The sequence below is a fragment of the Entelurus aequoreus genome, linkage group LG12 (genome assembly GCF_033978785.1).
Source record: "Entelurus aequoreus isolate RoL-2023_Sb linkage group LG12, RoL_Eaeq_v1.1, whole genome shotgun sequence".
Lineage (NCBI taxonomy): Eukaryota > Metazoa > Chordata > Actinopteri > Syngnathiformes > Syngnathidae > Entelurus > Entelurus aequoreus.
The window spans coordinates 53,092,893-53,109,789 of NC_084742.1; the positions used below are offsets into that span (position 1 = coordinate 53,092,893).

Consider the following 16,897-nt stretch of genomic DNA (forward strand, 5'->3'; position numbering starts at 1 on the left):
CTTTTAAAACTAGACTGAAAACTTTTATGTTCACCTTAGCTTTCAGCTAAATCTTTTAACGTCCGCACTGTTTTTATTTTTATTGTCTGCATTTTAATTTTGCTTTTATTTTCTTTCATTTCACTTTGTTGTCTGTGAAGCACTTTGAGTCTGCCTTGTGTATGAAAAGTGCTATACAAATAAAGTTGCCTTGCCTTACTTAAGGTACTGTTCCCCTTGCATTCAAAAAAAGTGGTTATTCATCCTTTGCTCAAAAGTCCTAACCTTGATTCTGAGCTTATGGTAAACTACCGGCCGGTGTCCCACCTTCCCTTTATCTCGGAAACCCTTGAAAAAATTGTTGCACAACAGCTAAATGAACACTTAGCGCCTAACAATCTCTGTGAACCCTTTCAGTCCGGTTTCAGGGCAAATCACTCTACGGAGACAGCCCTTTCAAAAAAGACTAATGACCTGTTGCTAACGATGGATGCTGATGCGCCATCCATGTTGCTGCTACTTGATCTTAGAGCTGGATTCGATACCGTCGATCATAATATTCTATTAGAACGCATCAAAACAAGAAAGTTTGATCATATTACGCCTATACTGGCTCACTTGCACTGGCTTCCTGTGCACTTAAGATGCGACTTTAAGGTTTTACTACTTACGTATAAAATATTACACGGTTTAGCTCCAGCCTATCTCGCCGATTGTATTGTACCATATGTCCCGACAAGAAATCTGCGTTCAAAGAACTCCGGCTTATTAGTGATTCCCAGAGCTAAAAAAAAGTCTGCGGGCTATAGAGCGTTTTCTATTCGGGCTCCAGTACTCTGGAATGCCCTCCCGGTAACAGTTAGAGATGCTACCTCAGTAGAAGCATTTAAGTCCCATCTTAAAACTCATTTGTATAATCTAGCCTTTAAATAGACCCCCCCTTTTTTAGACCAGTTGATCTGCCGTTTCTTTTCTTCTCTCCTCTTCTCCCCTGTCCCTTGCGAGGGGGAGTTGCATAGGTCCGGTGGCCATGGATGAAGTGCTGGCTGTCCAGAGCCGGGACCCCGGGTGGACCACTAGCCTGTGCATCGGTTGGGGACATCTCCGCGCTGCTGACCCGTCTCCGCTCGGGATGGTTTCCTGTTGGCCCCGCTGTGGACTGGACTCCCGCTGATGTGTTGGATCCACTGTGGACTGGACTTTCACAATGTTATGTCAGACCCACTCGACATCCGTTGCTTTCGGTCTCCCCTAGAGGGGGGGGGGTTACCCACATATGCGGTCCTCTCCAAGGTTTCTCATAGTCATTCACCGACGTCCCACTGGGGTGAGTTTTTCCTTGCCCGTATGTGGGCTCTGTACCGAGGATGTCGTTGTGGCTTGTACAGCCCTTTGAGACACTTGTGATTTAGGGCTATATAAATAAACATTGATTGATTGATTGATTGATCAAAACACGTATTGGCCTAGCCCAGGGGTAGGGAACCTATGGCTCTCGAGCCAGATGTGGCTCTTTTCATGACTGCATCTGGCTCTCAGATAAATCTTAGTTTACATTCAATCAATCAATCAATCAATGTTTACTTATGTAGCCCTAAATCACGAGTGTCTCAAAGGGCTGCACAAGCCACAACGACATCCTCGGCTCAGATCCCACATCAGTGCAAAAAAAACCTCAACCCAACGGGATAACAATGAGAAACCCCCCCGGGCGACCGGTGCAATGGACGTCCAGTGGATCTAGCATAATATTGTGAGAGTCCAGTCCATAGTGGATCTAACATAATAGTGAGAGTCCAGTCCATAGTGGATCTAGCATAATATTGTGAGAGTCCAGCCCATAGTGGATCTAACATAATATTGTGAGAGTCCAGTCCATAGTGGATCTAATATAATATTGAGAGTCCAGTCCATAGTAGATCTAACATAATAGTGAGAGTCCATCCATAGTGGATCTAACATAATATTGAGAGTCCAGTCCATAGTAGATCTAACATAATAGTGAGAGTCCAGTCCATAGTGGATCTAACATAATAATGAGAGAGTCCAGTCCATAGTGGATCTAGCATAATCTTGTGAGAGTCCAGTCCATAGTGGATCTAGCATAATATTGAGTGTCCAGTCCATAGTAGATCTAACATAATAGTGAGAGTCCAGTCCATAGTGGGTCTAACATAATAATGAGAGAGTCCAGTCCATAGTGGATCTAGCATAATAGTGAGAGTCCAGTCCATAGTGGATCTAACATAATAATGAGAGAGTCCAGTCCATAGTGGATCTAACATAATATTGAGAGTCCAGTCCATAGTAGATCTAACATAATAGTGAGAGTCCAGTCCATAGTGGATCTAACATAATAGTGAGAGTCCAGTCCATAGTGGATCTAACATAATAATGAGAGAGTCCAGTCCATAGTGGATCTAACATAATATTGAGAGTCCAGTCCATAGTAGATCTAACATAATAGTGAGAGTCCAGTCCATAGTGGATCTAACATAATAGTGAGAGTCCAGTCCATAGTGGATCTAACATAATAATGAGAGAGTCCAGTCCATAGTGGATCTAGCATAATCTTGTGAGAGTCCAGTCCATAGTGGATCTAGCATAATATTGTGAGAGTCCAGTCCATAGTGGATCTAACATAATATTGAGTGTCCAGTCCATAGTAGATCTAACATAATAGTGAGAGTCCAGTCCATAGTGGATCTAACATAATAATGAGAGAGTCCAGTCCATAGTGGATCTAGCATAATATTGTGAGAGTCCAGTCCATAGTGGATCTAACATAATATTGAGAGTCCAGTCCATAGTAGATCTAACATAATAGTGAGAGTCCAGTCCATAGTGGATCTAACATAATAATGAGAGAGTCCAGTCCATAGTGGATCTAACATAATAGTGTGAGAGTCCAGTCCATAGTGGATCTAACATAATATTGTGAGAGTCTAGTCCATAGTGGATCTAGCATATTATTGTGAGAGTCCAGTCCATAGTGGATCCAACATAATAGTGACATTGGTAATCACAGTGTTGAAAATAATGTTCAAAATATAAAACATTCTCATGCATTTCAATGCATTCATCCGTTTTCTACCGCACCTGTTCAAGAAGTCGTATTAATGGTAGGAAGTATTTTATTTAGTATTGGTTAGCTTCAGAATAAAAATGTTATTAAAAACAATAAGAGACTTATTATACTTTAAAAATGTTGGTCTTACTTAAAAATGCACGCATTTAGTTGTATTCAGTGTTAAAAAACATTATACGGCTCTCACGGAAATACATTTTAAAATATTTGGCTTTCATGGCTCTCTAGGCCAAAAAGGTTCCCGAGCCCTGGCCTAGCCTTTTCTTGGTTTAACTCCTATCTTACAGTGAAAGGAGAAGTCCGGCCCCCCGGTCCTTAGCTTCTTGGGAATATGGCTTCCAGAACCATTCAGTTGAATATCCCTGCTGTACGCCGACTACTCTAAAGAAAATCCAAGTTTATCATTTTGATCTTTGAGTGTGCTGCTGGTGAGTCACTCGACTAAGTAGTGACATTCAGACGTGCGTCTAAATAAGAAACTTATTGCTGAGCGCCTATAAAGGTCCTTCTCCCTTCCTTCCTTCACTCATCCCATTGACCTTTCCTGAGTCCCTGGCATCATTTGTCAGCACACAGGTGAATCATACTCACAGAACATGAATCATGCTCACTGTGACCTCATTATTAATATGAAGGATTATTATTATTGTTATTATATAAAGGATGTGTAACAGATGGAGTACACATGCTCCTCCCCTGCTTACGTGAAAGGCCTGCCGTTATGCTGTACGTCAGAGGTCAATCAGAGGTCAGAGCAAAGACGAGTGAGCAGGCTCCGACTCTTGTGGCAAAATTCACGAGAAAAGAACCCGGGATAAAACTTTTTGGAAGTTTTCAACAAATACACGAGGTGCATTCAAGAAAAGCATTTTTAAAATGTTCCTGTGTGACATTCTGACAGTGAAACTGCATTTATGTCCAAACATTGGTTTTTGTGTTTAAGCGGACGATAACATTGCTATTTTCTCTTAACCTTACCCATAACCTAGGTGATAAATATAAAACATTTGAGGTGCTTACTATGAGGTCTGTCACACCGCTACCTCTCCATCTGGCTGTTATCTATTGTCCCCCAATGCCCTATTCGGACTTTATCAATGAATTTTCAGAGTTTGTCGCTGGTCTAGTCATGCACGCAGATACTATAATTACAATGGGGGATTTTAATATCCATATGAATACCCCGTCAGACCCTCCGTGCGTGGCTCTCCAGGCTATAATTGATAGCTGTGGTCTTACACAAATAATAAATGAACCCATGCATCGCAACGGTAATACAAACCCCGTTTCCATATGAGTTGGGAAATTGTGTTAGATGTAAATATAAACGGAATACAATGATTTGCAAAACCTTTTCAACCCATATTCAATTGAATATGCTACAAAGACAAGATATTTGATGTTCAAACTCATAAACTTTATTTATGTTTTGCAAATAATAATTAACTTAGAATTTCATGGCTGCAACACATGCCAAAGTAGTTGGGAAAGGGCATGTTCACCACTGTGTTACATGTCCTTTCCTTTTAACAACACTCAGTAAATGTTTGGGAACTGAGGAGACACATTTTTGAAGCTTCTCAGGTGGAATTCTTTCCCATTCTTGCTTGATGTACAGCTTAAGTTGTTCAACAGTCCGGGGGTCTCCGTTGTCGTACTTTAGGCTTCATAATGCGCTACACATTTTCAATGGGAGACAGGTCTGGACTACAAGCAGGCCAGTCTAGTACCCGCACTCTTTTACTATGAAGCCACGTTGATGTAACACGTGGCTTGGCATTGTCTTGCTGAAATAAGCAGGGGCGTCCATGGTAACGTTGCTTGAATGGCAACATATGTTGCTCCAAAACCTGTATGTACCTTTCAGCATTAATGGCGCCTTACCAGATGTGTAAGTTACCCATGTCTTGGGCACTAATACACCCCCATACCATCACAGATGCTGGCTTTTACACTTTGCGCCTATAACAATCCGGATGGTTCTTTTCCTCTTTGGTCCGGAGGACACGACGTCCACAGTTTCCAAAAACAATTTGAAATGTGGACTCGTCAGACCACAGAACACTTTTCCACTTTGTATCAGTCCATCTTAGATGAGCTCAGGCCCAGCGAAGCCGAAGGCGTTTCTGGGTGTTGTTGATAAACAGTTTTTGCCTTGCATAGGAGAGTTTTAACTTGCACTTACAGATGTAGCGACCAACTGTAGTTACTGACAGTGGGTTTCTGAAGTGTTCCTGAGCCCATGTGGTGATATCCTTTACACACTGATGTCGCTTGTTGATGCAGTACAGCCTGAGGGATCGAAGGTCACGGGCTTAGCTGTACGTGCAGTGATTTCTCCAGATTCTCTGAACTCTTTGATGATATTACGGACCGTAGATGGTGAAATCCCTAAATTCCTTGCAATAGCTGGTTGAGAAAGGTTTTTCTTAAACAGTTCAACAATTTGCTCACGCATTTGTTGACAAAGTGGTGACCCTCGCCCCATCCTTGTTTGTGAATGACTGAGCATTTCATGGAATCTACTTTTATACCCAATCATGGCACCCACCTGTTCCCAATTTGCCTGTTCACCTGTGGGATGTTCCAAATAAGTGTTTGATGAGCATTCCTCAACTTTATCCGTATTTATTTCCACCTTTCCCAACTTCTTTGTCACGTGTTGCTGCCATCAAATTATAAAGTTAATGATTATTTGCATGAACAAAAAAATGTTTATCAGTTTCAACATCAAATATGTTGTCTTTGTAGCATATTCAACTGAATATGGGCTGAAAATTATTTGCAAATCATTGTATTCCGTTTATATTTACATCTAACACAATTTCCCAACTCATATGGAAACGGGGTTTGTACAATAGATCTAGTCTTTGTCCGGGGTGTCACCACCTCCAAAGTTATGATACTCCCGTACACTAAAGTAATGTCCGATCATTACCGTATAAAATTCAAAGTTCCGACTCATTGTCGACAAGCTACTAATAACCACTGCTTTAGCAGCCGCAACATTAATGCTGTCACAACTATGACTCTTGCTGGCCTACTGCCTTCGGTAATGGCGCCATTCCCAAATTCTGTGGGCTCTATTGATAACCTCACTAACAACTTTAACGACGCCCTGCGCGACACCATTGATAGCATAGCACCGCTAAAGCTGGGGTCTCTCCATACCCTCGCAGGCGGGACAGCCGCCCCACAGAGTTTGAGTACTGTCGGAGGGAGTTTTTCCTTGCCTCCGTCATGCAGGGTCTCTTGCAGACCTCCTTTGAGGTCCTTGCTGTTGTGAATGGGCGCCACATAAACGACAAAGACCTGATTTGACTTCTTATTCATGATTCATCGGACTACAATGTCAGATCCGACCCGTCTTTAACCTCCCCATTACGCCCCCCGCCCCCGGCTCTTCTCGTCACTATTAAAGCCAGGAGTCAGGGAAGGATCTTTACTGCATCTTCTCTGACTTAGCAGCCCCTCTACACTTGGCAGGATGGCGGGGAACCTCAGCGCAGGTAGAGTACCACCACGCGCACCATTTAAGTGGGCATCTTGCGAGAATGTGTCAATGCGGCCAGCAGTCTGGCTGCTGTTGGCCTACGTGACGTCGGGCGGAGGACTAGCGGCACCCGTCTGTACCCACGCCCCAGCCGGGTGTGGCGTCCTGTCCCTGGCCAACCTGTTTGACCGAGTCATCCAGCACTCGGCCAGGATGCACGGCATCTCCAATGACCTGCACTCCGAGCTGGTGAGTCCTTTGCATGTTTAATAGACACAATAATAACTCTTTCATTTACAGTACTTGAGACAGTGGTGTCCAAAGTGCGGCCCGCGGGTAATTTTTTTACGGCCCCACGGCACATTCTAAAACTACGATAAAAAAAAATAAAAAACATAAAAAGTGATATAAAAGAGCAAACAGGTGACAAGAAAATGTTGCTGTGTTAACTCTAATAACACTAAGCTGTCCTGCAGGCTGTTTATTTCTTTAAAAAATAATAATGAATCAAAAACACTGTTATTATGAATTATTGACCCATTCAAGGCTCCAATTAGGTCACATTAAATATTCCACTTTGAGATATTTTTGGGGGAAAATGTTGCATATTTTGTGTTTGCCATATAAAAAACTACATTTTTAAAAAAAATTTTTTTTAAAAAGGGCCTAAAACGAACCAACCAGGAACATAATAAACAACAATACAAGTTATAATTGACGGATAGATCTGAAGTTGATCTCGAGACTATTGTGTTAACAGTTTTTTAAAAAACTACGATTTATTTTTTAACACTTTACTGAGCAGGACCCTTTTGGATCCCCAATAATTTTAGTGGGACTTTTTTCAAAAACTAATACATTAAAATCAAAGTTGTTATGTTATGTTGTGAGCTCCAATTATTATATAATCTGAAATGTTCCACTTTAAAATTTTATTGGGGGAAAATATTGCATATTTTGTGTTTTTTCCATAAAAAACTGGGTTTTCTTTGACAAAAAGGGCATACAACTTAAATCTTTAAAAAACAACAACGTTATATTGACAGATATACCTTATGTTGATCTAGATATTTAAACTTTGAATAATAATAATAATAATAATAATAATAATACTAAATAATGACACATTTTTTATATATTTTTTTACCTAAACCCTTTGGGGTCCCCGGGATCAAGCCTGAGTGGAGGCCTTAATGTATATTTTTTATACATATATTGTATTGGTTTTTAAAATAAAAAATATCAAAATGGCCCCCGCTTGCTTTGATTTTTCAGTGTGCGGCCCTCAGTGGAAAAAGTTTGGACACCCCTGCCTTAAGAGGTCTTCCTAATATCCACCTAACGTCATTATTTACCTTTAAACATACTTATTCAAAGGGCAACTGCACTGTTTTGGAAATGTTGTCCTTCATTCACGATCCCTATGCAAGACAAGAACACATTTATTTTTAATGCATTCAAAGTCGTATAATACTGCAAGTAAGAGTTAACTAACAATGCAGCTACTGGGAGTGCACTATTGCACCCATTAAGCCTTCAAAAAAAACCCACCAACAATGTGGTGACCTGAAGTATTTATGTTCATGTATGTATTTATAGCTAAGTAGCTTATGCTGCTATATTGATATATTGAGCTGCTGCATCGCCTCTGAGTTGGGGAAAGTTAATTCTATTTGATAAATCCCGCCTCTCACCTGGATAGTAGAAGGTTGTGGACATAAACCCACAAGTTGGTCAACTTTGACATCCAACTTAGACCCGGAGATGGCGATATTGTTTTTAGGGATTATGATGAATTGTTGATGTGAAGGGGAAGGCATACACATGGCATCAGTCTTTATCCTAGTGAGAGCAGAAATTGTACAGTAAGTGATTGTTTTATTATGTTTGTATATCTTGTTGAGCACTTAGCAATACTGCTACATGATGCTGAGTGTTTGACTAAAGCTGCATCTGTCTAGCACACAGCTTCTAAATCTTGTAGATCATCCTTATATTCAGGCTCAAAAAGACTTGTCAGATCTAGTCTTGGACTTAGATTGGTCGGATCTAGTTTCAGATTTAAATTGGTCACATCTAGTCATAGACTTGGACTGGTCAGATATTGTCTGAGACTTGTCAGATCTAGTCTTAGGTCTAGATTGCTCACATCTAGTCTTAGATTGGTCACATCTAGTCTTAAACTTAGATTGGTGATATTTAGTCTTTGATTTAGATTGGTCAGATTTAGTCTTAGACCTAGATTGGACAGCGCTGGTCTTTGACTTAGATTGGTCAGATTTAGTCTTAGACTTGTCAGATCTAGTCTTGGACTTAGATTGGTCAGATCTAGTCTTAGACTTGTCAGATCTAGTCTTGGACTTCGATTGGTCATATCTAGTTTTAGACTTACATTGGTCAGATTTGGTCTTTGAATTAGATTGGTTAGATCTGGTCTTTGACTTAGATTGGTCACATCTAGTCTTAGACTTAAATTGGACAGATCTAGTCTTAGACTTAGATAGGTCAGGTCTAGTCTTAGACTTGTCAGGTCTAGTCTTAGACTTAAATTGGTCAGATCTGGTCTGACCAATCTAGACTTAGATTGGTCAGATCTGGTCTTAGACTTAGACTTGGTCACATCTAGTCTTAGACTTAGACTTGGTCAGGTGTAATCTTAGCCTTAGATTGGTCAGACCTACTCTTAGGCTTGTCAGATCTGGTTTTTGACTTAGATTGGTCAGTTCTAGTCTCAGATTTAGATTGGTCACATCTAGTATTCCCCTTGTCAGATCTCGTCTTAGACTTACATTGGTCAGACCTAGTCTTGTCAGATCGAGTCTTATACTTAGATTGGTCAGATCGAGTCTTAGATTGGTCAGATCTAGTCTTAGACTTAGATTGGTCAGATCTAGTCTCAGATTTAAATTGGTCACATCTAGTCTTAGACTTAGATTGGTCAGATCTAGTTTTAGATTGGTCAGATCTAGTCTTGAACTTAGATTAGTGATATTTAGTCTTTGACTTAGATTGGTCACATCTAGTCTTTGACTATGATTGGTCAGCTCTAGTCTTAGACTTGTCAGATCTAGTCTTAGTCTTCGACTTATCAGATCTACTCCTGAACTTAGTTTGGTCCCATATAGTCTTAGACTTAGATTGGTCAGATCTAGTCTCATATTTAAATTGGTCACATCTATTCATAGACTTAGATTGGTCAGATCTTGTCCCAGACTTGTCAGATCTAGTCTTAGACTTGACAGATCTAGTCTTAGTCTTTGACTTGTCAGATTTACTCCTAAACTTAGATTGATGATATTTAGTATTTGACTTAGATTGGTCACATCTAGTCTTGGACCTACATTGGTCAGCTCTGGTCTTTCACTTAGATTGGTCAGATCTGGTCTTTGATTTAGATTGATTTAGATTAGTCAGAACTTGTCTTAGACTTGTCAGAACTTGTCTTAGACTGGTCAGATCTAGTCTTAGACTGGTCATATCTAGTCTTAGACTTAGATTAGTTACATCTAGTCTTAAACTTAGATTGGTGATATTAAGTATTTGACCTAGATTGGTCGATATAGTCTTAGACTTACATTGGTCAGATCCAGTCTTAGACTTATATTGGTCACATCTAGCCTTAGATTTAGATTGGTCACATCTAGCCTCATACTTAGATTGGTCACATCTAACCTTAGACTGGTCACATCTAGTGTTAGACTTAGATCGGTCACTACTAGCCTTAGACTTAGATTGGTCACATCTAGTCTTAGACTGGTCACATCTAGCCTTAGACTGGTCACATCTAGTGTTAGACTTAGATTGGTCACATCTACTGTTAGACTTTGATTGGTCACATCTAGTCTTAGACTTAGATTGGTCACATCTAGTGTTAGACTTAGATTGGTCACATCTAGTGTTAGACTTAGATTGGTCACATCTAGTCTTAGACTTAGATTGGTCACATCTAGTGTTAGACTTAGATTGGTCACATCTAGTGTTAGACTTAGATTGGTCACATCTAGTGTTAGACTTAGATTGGTCACATCTAGTCTTAGACTTAGATTGGTCACATCTAGTGTTAGACTTAGATTGGTCACATCTAGTCTTAGACTGGTCACATCTAGCCTTAGACTGGTCACATCTAGTGTTAGACTTAGATTGGTCACATCTACTGTTAGACTTAAATTGGTCACATCTAGTCTTAGACTTAGATTGGTCACATCTACTGTTAGACTTAAATTGGTCACATCTAGTCTTAGACTTAGATTGGTCACATCTACTGTTAGACTTAGATTGGTCACATCTAGTGTTAGACTTAGATTGGTCACATCTAGTGTTAGACTTAAGATTTGGATGACATATGTTGAGTAAAAAGGACCACCAAGACAGAATAGTACTTGGCCAAGTTTTACTAAAGTTTTAGGAGACCAGCCCTTACAACGCAACCATAGCATCGCCAAGAGAGGTCTAAAAGTAAGAAAAAATTAGTCAACTTTTATAGTGAGAATTGTCATACATGAAGTTCTGCGCTGACACTGTTACAGTCAACAAGCGGATCAGGACATTTCTACACCAGAAACTATGGGAGACAAAAAAGGCCCATAAACTCCTCAGATCCCATAACTCTGCCTTTAGGTCAGGGGATAAGGCGCTGTACACCATTCTAGTACCCGCACTCTTTTACTATCAATCAATTAATGTTTACTTATACAGCCCAAAATCCCTAGTGTCTCAAAGGGCTGCACAAGCCACAACTATGAAGCCATGCTGTTGTAGATGGCAACATATGTTGCTCCAAAACCTGTAAGTACCTTTCAGCATCGAAGGACACGGGCATTCAATGTTGGTTTTCGGCCTGTGCAGTAAGTGCACTTTGCATGAGCCCATCTTACATGAGCTCGGGCCCAGCGAAACCAGCGGTGTCTCTGGGTGTTGTTGATAAATGGCTTTGGCTTTGCATAGTAGAGTTTTAACTTGCACTTGCAGATGTAGCCACTGTTGTTGTTTGTGGTTACCCGTAGAAAGAACTTGGCTTTAATTAAGACTTCGGGAGGACAGCAATTGTACATACCATGAGAGTGGTAATAACTGACTTTCTATTGAGCACACCCTGGTGGTGTGTTTGAAAACTACAACAACAAAACAGTCATTTTATCAAATGATCTACAGCGACAAACTGTAGTTACTGACAGTGGTTTTCTGAAGTGTTCCTGAGCCCATGTGGTGATATCCTTTACACACTGATGTCGCTTTTTGATGCAGTACAGCCTGAGGGATCGAAGGTCACGGGCTTTGCTGCTTACGTGCAGTGATTTCTCCACATTATCTGAAACTTTTGATGATATTACGGACCGTAGATGGTGAAATCCCTAAATTCCTTGCAATAGCTGGTTGAGAAATGTTGTTCTTAAACTGTTCAACAATTTGCTCACGCATTTGTTGACAAAATGGTGACCCTCGCCCCATCCTTGTTTGTGAGTGACTGAGCATTTCATGGAAGCTGCTTTTATACCCAATCATGGCACCCACCTGTTCCCAATTAGCCTGCTCACCTGTGGGATGTTCCAAATAAGTGTTTGATGAGCATTCCTCAACTTTATCAGTCTTTTTTGTGCCAGCTTTTTTGAAACATGTTGCAGGCATCAAATTCTAAAAGTTAACATTTTCCAGTTTGAACGTTAATTATCTTGTCTTTGCAGTCTATTCAATTGAATACAAGTTGAAAAGGATGTGCAAATCATTGTATTCTGTTTTTATTTACCATTTACACAACGTGCCAACTTCACTGCTTTTGGGTTTTGTACAGTAAATATCTCATCATACATTTCTTACTTTCTTTAATTTTCACATTAAAAAAGCACTAATTTTTAAAGTGTGGTGACTTATTGTATTTTGTAGTAGTAGGGACTTCCTTGTTCATTTACGGAATCCTTTGTTTTTACTTTATTTAAGTGACGTCGAGGGGGCCACACTGGGGTCTGTGCGCGTTTATACTGGAGTCTGACAAAGATCACATTTTATTGCCGTGTAAACAGTCAGCTGGAAAGAATCAGATTGAAACCAAATGATTTAGTCTTTACATGTCTTCAACATGTACCTGCTTACCTACTTTTGAATAGTAAATAAAAGGGTACATTTGTAGATAGTTTGTTCAGTAATTACAAGTGTGAAACTAAAGAGTAAAAGCACCATGACCAGTCTTCCTCTCAGGGAACAAAACACACTGGTCAATCCCAAATTATTTTGGATGACATACATGTTGTGAATGGTTTACGACCTTTTCTGTGAACTTTTTGCGACCTTTGTCCTTCGGAAACAGTGGTGGCCATGTGGTCGGGGAGGGTCCAAAATAAAAGGAGGCGGCGGGCAATCTTTTGGCAGAGCGTGCTGAGATACTGTGCAAGGGTACAGTGTACAGACGACTCTCCTCAATATTGAGTCCAAATTGAATTCTGTCTCTGTTTAATTATTTGCCTCTTGTCTTGTTTAATAGATGTCATCAGTGTTTGAATTTGACAATACAATCTAAGCAAATCCAATAGAAAAATCTGCTTTGCAAAGATAATACTGCTCACTTTTGAAATTGTCACTGCTCTTTTCATTCAATACTAATTTGTGGCAGTTCTTGTGCGATTGATGTATGACATACTGGATAGCTTTTTGAGAAAATGCATATGTAAGTGTGAGAAACAAACAGTTGGATTACTAATAGTGGAAAAAAAAAAGTCCAGATCTGAGTTGACGGTGATCTCATGAGACGCTGAGCAGTATTTGTTTAATCACCCTTGTAAGCTCAAACCATGACATTTACTTGACCCGCGACCCAAAATGGCATTTTAATCTTGCATTTCTACCTCCGCCCAGCAGGAGCAGTACTTCCTCCCCAGTAAGAATCACATCGGCAGGGTCAGCCGCAACTGTCACACCTCCACCCTCCTGACCCCCGACGGCAAGGAGAACGCTCAAAGGATGGCAGTGAGTGAACATGTGCACCGTAATCACAGTCATGCTGCACAGAACACCTCCTCTGTAGAACACTGGCTTGTTTGCAAGTACAAAGGGTTGCAAAATGGAGTAAATTCTGCTGCAAGAGGTTGCAAACTATCAACTAGGGTTGTCCCGATATCAATATTTTGGCCCCGGTATCAGTACCAAAATGTATTTCGATACCGGTACCAAAATGTATTTCGATACCGGCGCCAAAATGTATTTGGATACACTTCTATACTTTTCTAAATAAAGGGAACCACACAAAATGCTATTATTGGATTTATTTTTATTTTTAACTAAATGCATTGATACCGGTACCAAAATGCATTTCGATACCGGTGCCAGTACCAAAAATGTATTTCGATACCGGTGCCGAGACCAAAATGTATTTCGATACTTTTCTAAATCAAGAGGACCACACAAAATGGCATTATTGGCTTTATTTTTACCAAAATGCATTTCGATACCGGCGCCGGTATCGAAATCCATTTTGGTACCGGCGCCGGTATCGAAATGCATTTTGGCCAGTAACAAAATGTATTTTGACACATTTCGATACTTTTCTAAATAAAGGGGACCACACAAAATGGCATTATTGGCTTTATTTTTTACCAAAATGCATTTTGATACCGGCGCCAGTATCGAAATACATTTTGGAACCGGCATTATTGGCTTTATTTTTACCGGTACCAAAATGTATTTCGACACATTTCGATACTTCTACTACTACTTCGATACTATCAAGGGGACCACACAAAATGGCATTATTGGCCTTATTTTTATTTTTACCAAAATGCATTTCGATACCGGTGCCAGTACCAAAATGTATTTCGATACCGGATTGTTGCCAAAATGCATTTCAATACAGGCGCCAGTACCAAAATGTATTTCGACACATTTCGATACTTTTCTAAATAAAGGGGACCACACAAAATGCCATTATTGGCTTTATTTTTATTTTTACCAAAATGCATTTCGATATTGGTGCCGGGACAAAATGCATTTCGATACCGGTGCCGGTACCGAAATGCGTTTCGATACCGGTGCCAGTACCAAAATGCATTTTGATACCGGATTGTTACCAAAATGCATTTTGATACCGGTGCCGGTACCAAAATGCATTTCGATACCGGTGCCAAAATGCATTTCGATACCGGTGCCAGTACCAAAAATTTATTTAGATACTTTTCTAAATCAAGGGGACCACACAAAATGGCATTATTGGCTTTATTTTTTATTTTTACCAAAATGCATTTCGATACCGGTACCAAAATGCATTTCGATACCGGTGCCAGTACCAAAATGTATTTCGATACCGGTGCCGGTACCAAAATGCATTTCGATACCGGTACTCTTACCAAAATGCATTTCGATACCGGTGCCAGTACCAAAAATGTATTTCGATACCGGTGCCGGTACCAAAATGTGTTTCGATACATTTCGATACTTTTCTAAATCAAGGGGACTACACAAAATGGCATTATTGGCTTTATTTTTTATTTTTACCAAAATGCATTTCGATACCGGTGCCAGTACCAAAATGTATTTCGATACCGGATTGTTACCAAAATGTATTTCCATACCGGTGCCGGTACCAAAATGTATTTCGATACTTTTCTAAATAAAGGGCACCACACAAAATGGCATTATTGGCTTTATTTCTATTTTTACCAAAATGCTTTTCGATACCGGTGCCGGTACCAAAATGCATTTCGATACCGGTGCCGGTACCAAAATGTATTTCGCTACCGGTGCCGGTACCAAAATGTATTTCGCTACCGGTGCCGGTACCAAAATGTATTTAGATTATTTTCTAAATAAAAGGGGTCCCCAAAAAATGGCATTATTGACTTTATTTGAACAAAAAATCTTAGGGTACATCAAACATATGTTTATTATTGCAATTTTGTCCTTAAATAAAATAGTGAACATACTAGACAGCCTGTATTTTAGTAGTAAGTAAACAAACAAAGGCTGTTGTTGTCTGCTGACATATGCAGTAACATATTGTGTCATTTGTCATTCTATTATTTTGTCAACATTATAAAGGACAAACTGTAAAAATTGATAATTAATCCACTTGTTCATTTACTGTTAATATCTGCTTATTTTCCGTTTCAACATGTTCTATCGACACTTCTGTTAAAATGTAATAATCACTTATTCTTCTGTTGTTTGGATACTTTACATTAGTTTTGGATGATACCACACACTTCGGTATCAATCCGATACCAAGTAGTTACAGGATCATACATTGGTCACATTCAATGTCTCATATTATGTTTATAAACATAAGAATTTTTTTAACAAGGAAAAAAGATTTTGTGACGATAAAAAAATATCGATGTAATCATAGTAGTAACGACTAGATACGCTCCTGTACTTGGTATCACTACAGTGGATATCAGGTGTAGATCCACCCATGGCGTTTGTTTACATTGTGACGCTACGGTGTGTAGTTAAGCATTTTAGCTATTCCTCGTCCTTCAGTGATAATGCTACTTGTAAGAAACATACTTTATTTGTCGCCATGGAGGCGAGGATTAGTGATTTAGCCGACTGCAGATGGATGTTAGCCGCTAGCTAGCTACCTACAGGTATGTCTTAAAGCATCTCTTCCTGAGGGCGTTTCAGTGTTATAACTTCACCTTTATCTTTAGTTTTAAAGCCAAAATGCGTCCGTTCTCCCTTTTCTGTCTACACACTGTGCCTGCTTGTTAGTACTCTGTGATTGTGCGCTGCCGAACATGCTCCTTTGCTCGTAAAACCAGCAATATCATGTCCGTTTTGATTCACTAGTACCATGATACTATATTAGTACCGGTATACCGTACAAGCCTACTATGAGCATGTTTTCATTGTGTCACTGCAGCGGGAGGAGCTCACCGAGGTGATCCTCAAGCTCCTGGTGGCGTGGAGGGACCCCCTGTGGCACTTCCACCAGATCACCGCCCGCCAGCACGACCTCGCCAACTTCAGCTCGGACAAAGCCCTGGAGATGAGCGCCATGGTGCACGAGCTGCGCAAAGGCGTGGAGAAAGTGGCCGAGAAGGTACGCTCCACAGCATATAAGTTCCGCCTCCTCCTACTCCTCTTCGCTCACCTTGAATTGCACGACGGTGAAGCGTGCCTTGAACAAATCATGACCACGATAGCTGTCACTCTGAACAAAAGTATTTCAATGAAGACTATTTGGGCCTCAAAATCACACAATCACTTAAAGGGGTGTGGTGATGAATTTGGTATTTTCTGACTTATAATGTTACAACGACGCCAAAGTATCACATCATAAGTTTCATGCATTTCGGCGAGAGCTTGCACATTGGGTTTAGCAGTCTGGCTACGCTGTGATGTCACAGCGAGGC

At 40.2% G+C, this 16,897-nt stretch overlaps 1 protein-coding gene across 1 annotated transcript in view; it reads left to right on the forward strand.

Annotated features, from left to right (window-relative positions):
- The first annotated feature begins 6,536 nt into the window (after positions 1-6,536).
- Positions 6,537-16,897, forward strand: part of LOC133662879 (prolactin-like) — a 16,910-nt gene continuing 6,549 nt past the window's right edge. Inside the window, exons 1-4 of the mRNA XM_062067055.1 lie at positions 6,537-6,576; positions 6,643-6,809; positions 13,407-13,517; positions 16,405-16,584. Of these exons, the coding sequence (XP_061923039.1) occupies positions 6,555-6,576; positions 6,643-6,809; positions 13,407-13,517; positions 16,405-16,584 (480 nt within the window). The 5' untranslated portion in view covers positions 6,537-6,554. The remainder of the gene's footprint in view (positions 6,577-6,642; positions 6,810-13,406; positions 13,518-16,404; positions 16,585-16,897) is intronic.